Source organism: Emiliania huxleyi (assembly GCF_000372725.1).
Source record: "Emiliania huxleyi CCMP1516 unplaced genomic scaffold EMIHUscaffold_7, whole genome shotgun sequence".
NCBI lineage: Eukaryota > Haptophyta > Isochrysidales > Noelaerhabdaceae > Emiliania > Emiliania huxleyi.
Genome location: NW_005196756.1, coordinates 1,302,147 through 1,308,146, shown reverse-complemented (window position 1 = coordinate 1,308,146; position 6,000 = coordinate 1,302,147). Strand labels below are relative to the sequence as shown.

The 6,000-nt window shown below is 62.6% G+C and overlaps 1 protein-coding gene across 1 annotated transcript; it reads left to right on the top strand.

The window, feature by feature from the left end:
- Positions 1 to 1,250, top strand: EMIHUDRAFT_96871 (hypothetical protein; the record flags this gene model as incomplete). Its single annotated transcript, XM_005762009.1, has 3 exons — positions 1 to 509; positions 646 to 859; positions 957 to 1,250. 3 exons carry the CDS (start codon positions 1 to 3, stop codon positions 1,248 to 1,250), a joined length of 1,017 nt encoding a protein of 338 aa, XP_005762066.1.
- Positions 1,251 to 6,000: the final 4,750 nt, after the last annotated feature.

Sequence of the window (6,000 nt, the reverse complement as noted above, 5' to 3'; positions counted from 1 at the left end):
ATGAGGCGCAGGGTGGTGGCGCTCTTGCTCGTGTTGCTTCCGCGTGCGGACAGCGCCGCGCTGCTGCGGCGCAGGCCGCGGCCGCTCGCGGCCCCTGCACTCCTGCTCCGGCTGCGAGGCGGGCAGGAGCCTGCGCCCGCCTCGCAAAAGCCGCCGGGCTCGCCGCCGACCACCACGGCGGACGTGCATGTGTCCGCCGACACACCGCCATCGCCGTCGCCCGGGCTGCTCGCGCGGCTGCTCAACTCGGCACCCGTCGCCCACTTTCGCTCGGCGCCGCCCATCACGCGATCGTGGGTGACGGTGTCGGTGCTGCTGACGGTCCTCGCCTCGCAGCGCCTGGTCGACCTGCGTTCCATCGCCTTTGCGGAGCGCGAGGTGGTGCGCCGCGGCGAGTGGTGGCGCACGCTGCTAAACTTCTTCTACATGGGCGAGCAGCCGCTCTCCGTCTTTTACTGGCTCCAGATCTACCACCTGTGGGAGTGCATGCGCATCTTGGAGCTAGTCAAGTGAGGCCGGTCCCCAGAGGGAGAGAGCTGAAGGAGACTGACAGACAGACCTCTAACGCGCCGCCCCGCCGTCGCTGCTCCCTCGGCTGCCTCGGCTCTCGGCTGCTCCCTCGACGGCCCGGCGCCCTCGGTGCAGGTACGCGTGGGAGCCAGGCCAGTTTGTGCGCATGATCGTGAGCAACATTGCATCGCTGCTGCTGCTAAAGCAGCTCTCGCCCTCGCTCATGTTCCTCGGCACGCCGCTCGTCATGGTCTTCATGTACGTGTACGCGCGCGAGTATGAGTCGTCAATCACAAACTTCCTCGGCTTCTTTCAAATCCGCACAGGCTGGCTGCCCTTCGCGCAGATGGTGCAGGCACGCAAGAATCGACCCCCGCCTCCCCTTGAGCGTTGCCGGCGTCCCGCTGCGAGTGCCCCCCCCGCCCCCCCCCCCCCCCCTCTCACAGGACGGCGTGCAGACCGGCGACATGATGCCAAACCTGCTCGGGCTGCTCGCCGGCCACTTTTACTTTTACACAAACGAGGTGGCGCCGCGCATGCTGCTGCCCAGCAGGCCGCCCACGTTGGCTCAGTTTGTCGCCGCGATGGACAAGGCCGCGCCGCCCGGCAGCACTCCGTCCGAGGGCGAGGAGGAGCTCGAGGCGGCGGCCGAGGGGGGCGAGGAGGAGGTCGAGGCGGCGGCTGAGGGGGGCGAGACGGATGCGGACGACGGGGATGACGATGAGGTGGAGGAGGACTGACTTGGAGAGTCGAAGAAAGCACACATTTGCTGCTTAGTAAGGTGGCCTCTCTCAAATCCTAAACCGATTCAGAATCAACGCACAGACATCGGAGCCGGTTGCGATTTTCGCGCGAGCGCTCCGGGAGCGCCGAGCGCGTGGGTCCCCGCGGGGGCCGGCGGGTCCGGGTGGCGGGTCGGTTCTCGTCTCTCGCGAGAGGTGGTTTGGCTCCGGCTCAGGTCGTGGGGCATAGCTCGGGTGTAAACGGGGTCTGGGGAGGAAGCCCCAGCGGCCCGCCGCAGGCGCCGCCGGAGGCTGGCCCGCCGCAGGCGCCGATTTTTTGGCGTTTTTTCTCAAAATTGAGGGATTTCTCATCTAAATTCTCATCCAAAATCGAGCTCGCTACGAGCTCTCTAACTGCACAGCATCTCCTCGTTGAGCCTAGCGGCGCCCGTATCGCCCACGCCCACATTCCTTTTTCTTGCCCTTGGCCCTTGCTGCACTCAGCCGCTCAACCTCCGCCAGTCTCTCCTTGCTCGTTGCTGGCGCTGCCGCCCCCAGTACTGCGATTGCAGCTCCTTGGCATGCCGCGCCGCCTCCATCTGCTGTGCTTCCCACGCTGCCGCTTCCTCTAAAGCAGCGCCGCCACTAAGCGGCGCAACCAAGTTCTCGCACTGTTTGCATGAGCATGTGTCCTGCTGGTGCGGCGCACAATCCGCGCGCGGCGAGTGAGAGTAGAAGACTGACAGCAGGAGCTGCAGGAGCTGCAGGAGCTGCGCAGATCGGATGGGTGGTGACGCCGTCGAGCGACGGCGCAAAGACCAATCACCACCGCTGAGAGCCGCGACACGAGGCTGCTGGCAGCTGCACCTGTGAGAGCCGCGACACGAGGCTGCTGGCAGCTGGCAGAGCGAATCGCGATTCCGGCGGCCGCCGTCAGCCCGCCGACACCGACGGCCTGTCTGAGGTCAAACTCCCACCGCACGTCGGACCAGTCGTGCGTCAGCCATGGCGACGAGACGTCTGTATGCAGACAGCCCGCCACCCGGGCGATAGAACATGCCAGCTGGGCTCTTCCAGGGCTCTCGTGGCCCGTGGCGCGTGCCCAGTGGAATAGGGCGGGCTGCGGCGGGCGCAATAACTATTCACAGCTAATGAAAACTATAAAAACTCGCGGCTTCATCAAAGTTTGAGGTGGCTTCGTCCTCAGCACCATCAAGACAGCTCTATTCACACCCTGTTTGGTTTGAAGCCACTCGGGGATGCCCGTTTACACCCAACCGACGAGTCGCTGGGCCCTCTGACCTGAGCCGGAGCCTTTTCGTCGCGGCATTCGGTTCGCGCGAGGGGGCACGCACTGAGCCACACGCGAGATCTCAGCTCTCACAACACGACGGACAATACATGAGTGACAACGCGCGGAAATCTCGGCCGATCCCCGCCGGAATCGGGCGAACCGCGCTCAAACGATGGAGAAGGCTGCGGCCGGCGGCACGGACGGCCCAGGGCATGTCACTGGCGTCGGCGCTTCTTTTATGATGGACGCCTCTGTCCAGCGCACCTGCGATTGCCTCGCCTCCTCCGCCCTCCGCACGCCCTCCACCGCCACGAGCGAGTTTCCAGCCACGCGGCTCACGGCGGAGAGGGCCTCGGCTGCCCGCTTCTCGTCCTCTGCCCTCAGCTGCGTCAAGGACGATGCCGCCTCGTGCTCGCTGACGGCCTCGACAGCGCGTAGCGCCTGGGTGGCGGCGCTGCGCACCGCCCGCGCCTGCTCACGCGTGCAGCCCCCCGCGCCAGCGACCCGCTCTCCCGTCAAGAGCTGCTCAACGACCGCCAACCGTTCCCACTGTGGCGCAAAGTCCCGCAGCGCCGCCTCGCGCCGCGGCTCTGGAGGCAGCGTCTGCGGCGGCTGCGGCGCGGTTGAGGTGAGGGCCGCCAAGGCACGAACGTCCGCACCGCGGCGCGCAAGGCCCACTGGCGCAGGAACTGTGCGAGGGGCGGCGGGCACCGGCACGGGAGGGTGCTGCTGCGAGGGTGCTGCTGCGGCCGCCGGCCAAGCCATTCGCGGCACCGTTCCCGGAGGCAGTCCGAGTGGGTGCTGGGGAGCGGCGCGCGGAGCCGCGGCGCCGCGCATCGCCATTTGCTGCGCCGCCGCCTGCTGCACCGACGCCTGCTGACGCTGCAGCTGCGCCAGCGTCGCTGGGCCGCCCGCCGAAGGCTGGCCCATAGGCCCCGAGACGCCCGGGAGGAAGAGCGGCGGGCCGCCCGCATACGCGCCGCTCGGCGCACTGGAGGTGCTCATGTAGGTGTTTGTGTTTGTGGTGGGCTCCATCGCAGCCTGCTTGCTGCCACACACTCACCGGGCCGGGGGGGGGGGCGCTGCTATCGACCCCGACCCCGCGGTGAACCTTCTTTTGTACGGGTAGACCGCGAGGATTGAGAGCAGCCTCGCTCTCAATCCTAGAAGTCGAAGGGTTGTGAGCAGCACTCCTCGCAATCGTAGCATCTCTGTACGATCTAGCACCCACGCTCGCAATCCTACTCGCTAGTACATACATCTTCTAGGACTAAGAGCAGCCAGCCAGCTCGCTCCCAAGGTCCTACTTTACCTACATCTTCTAGGACTAAGAGCAGCTCCGCTCCCAAGGTCCTACATCTTCTAGGACTAAGAGCAGCTCCGCTCCCAAGGTGACTGGTGACGCCTACGACTACTACCATCGCGCTCGCAATCCGAGCAAAGTCTAGGATTGCGAGCAGCACTGCTCACAATCCGAGCATCATGCCTCCGATTGCGAGCAGTAGCGCTCGCAATCCTACATCTAGTAGGACTATGAGCGGCGGCGCTCACAATCGTACCCAAGATCCAAGGAAGGACTGCTAGCAGCGCACAGAGGGCGCTCCCAATCGCTCCAGCCGCGAGCGCTTGTGAGTGAGCGCGCCGGGAGGGTCTCCTCACAATCCAAACAGTGATCGCACCGATTGTGAGGGGACCCGCTCGCAATCCTAGAAGTCGTAGGACTGTGGGCGGTGTCGCTCGCAATCGGCGAAAGTTCTAGGATTGCGAGCGCTACTGCTCGCAATCGGAGGCATGATGCTCGGATTGTGAGCAAAGCTGCTCGCAATCCTAGACTTTGCTCGGATTGCGAGCGCGATGGTAGTAGTCGTAGGCGTCACCAGTCACCTTGTGAGCGGAGCTGCTCTTAGTCCTAGATGCTAGAAGACGTAGGATTGCGAGCGTGGGTGCTCACAGTCGTACAGAGATGCTGCGATTGCGAGGAGTGCTGCTCACAATCCTTCGACTTCTAGGATTGAGAGCGAGGCTTCTCTCAATCCTAGCGGTCTACAAAAGAAGGTTCACCCTCACTGCGGTACCTCGAGGCGGTACCTTGTCTTGTTTAGGGGGTAGTGTGATGTCGGATGATCTGGTCGTCGTCCACGACGAGGAGGTCTCCCTCGCTCGCAGAGGGCCACCGCGCGCGCGATCGTCAGCCATCGCGCGTGCAGGCAATCAATGCAATCCGGATCGGCCAGCCAGAAGAGCACAGCAGCACGTGAGGCGCAATCCGGATTGGCCAGCGAGTAGGATCGATGACGCCCGATCAAGTTTCAGCGTTCAACCAACGAGCTATGTCCGCGCGTACGAGGGGGTAGGAACTGCAACCTCGGATTTGCAGAGTAATCTGCAAGGTGAATGTGTCTGAGGGAGGGTGTAGAGGATGTAGGGTGTAGAGCGCTGTAGAGCTGTAGGGATGTAGAGCTGTAGAGCGCTGTAGAGCTCTACATCCGGCGCGGGACGAAGCGGGTGCGTTGTAGAGCGATGTAGAGCGACTGTAGAGCGCGATTTACTTAGTGATTTCACTGTGAAATCGCGCTCTACAACGCTCTACAACGCATCCGCTTCGTCCCGCGCCGGATGTAGAGCTCTACAGCTCTACAGCGCTCCAGAGCGCTCTACATCTCTCTACAGCTCTACAGCGCTCTACACTCTCATCCTCTACACCCGCCCTCAGGAATGTGTTTTGTAATGTGTGTGGTGAGTAAGTAATCTGCAAGGTGGATTCTTTGTGTGGTGAGTAGTAATCTGCAAAGGTGGATTGTGTGATGAGTCTAGTAATCTGCCAGTGGATTGTGCGTGGTGAATAGTGATCTGCAGGAAATATGATGAGTAGTATGTAGTAATCTGCCAGTGGATTGTGTGTGGTGCGTAGTAAAGATCTTGCAAAAGAGAGAAAGACTCAAAACGGAGTAGTAAAGAGCTGTAATTTTTTCTCTGCTCGAGTGTAGTGATCGGTGCTCTGTGAGGGTCCGCCCGCAGGCGCATTTTGTATACCGCGAGGCTCGAGTACCTAAAGTTTTTTCTCTTATGAGAAAGCCGTGAAAGGTGGACTCCGTAGGGTGGGTTGGAGGGCTGCAACGGCGGCACGCCAGACACTGCAAAATGGTTTAACTTTAAGACGAACTAATACAAAAATGCGCCGGGGAAAAAATCCCAGAGTAAGCTGACTGGCTTGCTCAACCGATGGCGTCAGCTGACTGCCTCTGAACGCACCTCAACCTCTGGCCTGGTCCTCCTGGCGCTCAAGCGCTGGTCGACGTCATGACGATCACTCTCACACACGCAGCGTTTCGGGCGCGGGACCCTCGTCCGCCTCCAGCTCTAGGCTGCTACTGCGGTCCGGCTGCTCCGACGGGGTGCGAGTCGGACGCGGCGCGGTCTCCTCCACCTCTCCTGACGTGCTGCTGCCACGAGAATGACGACCCCACCACGACA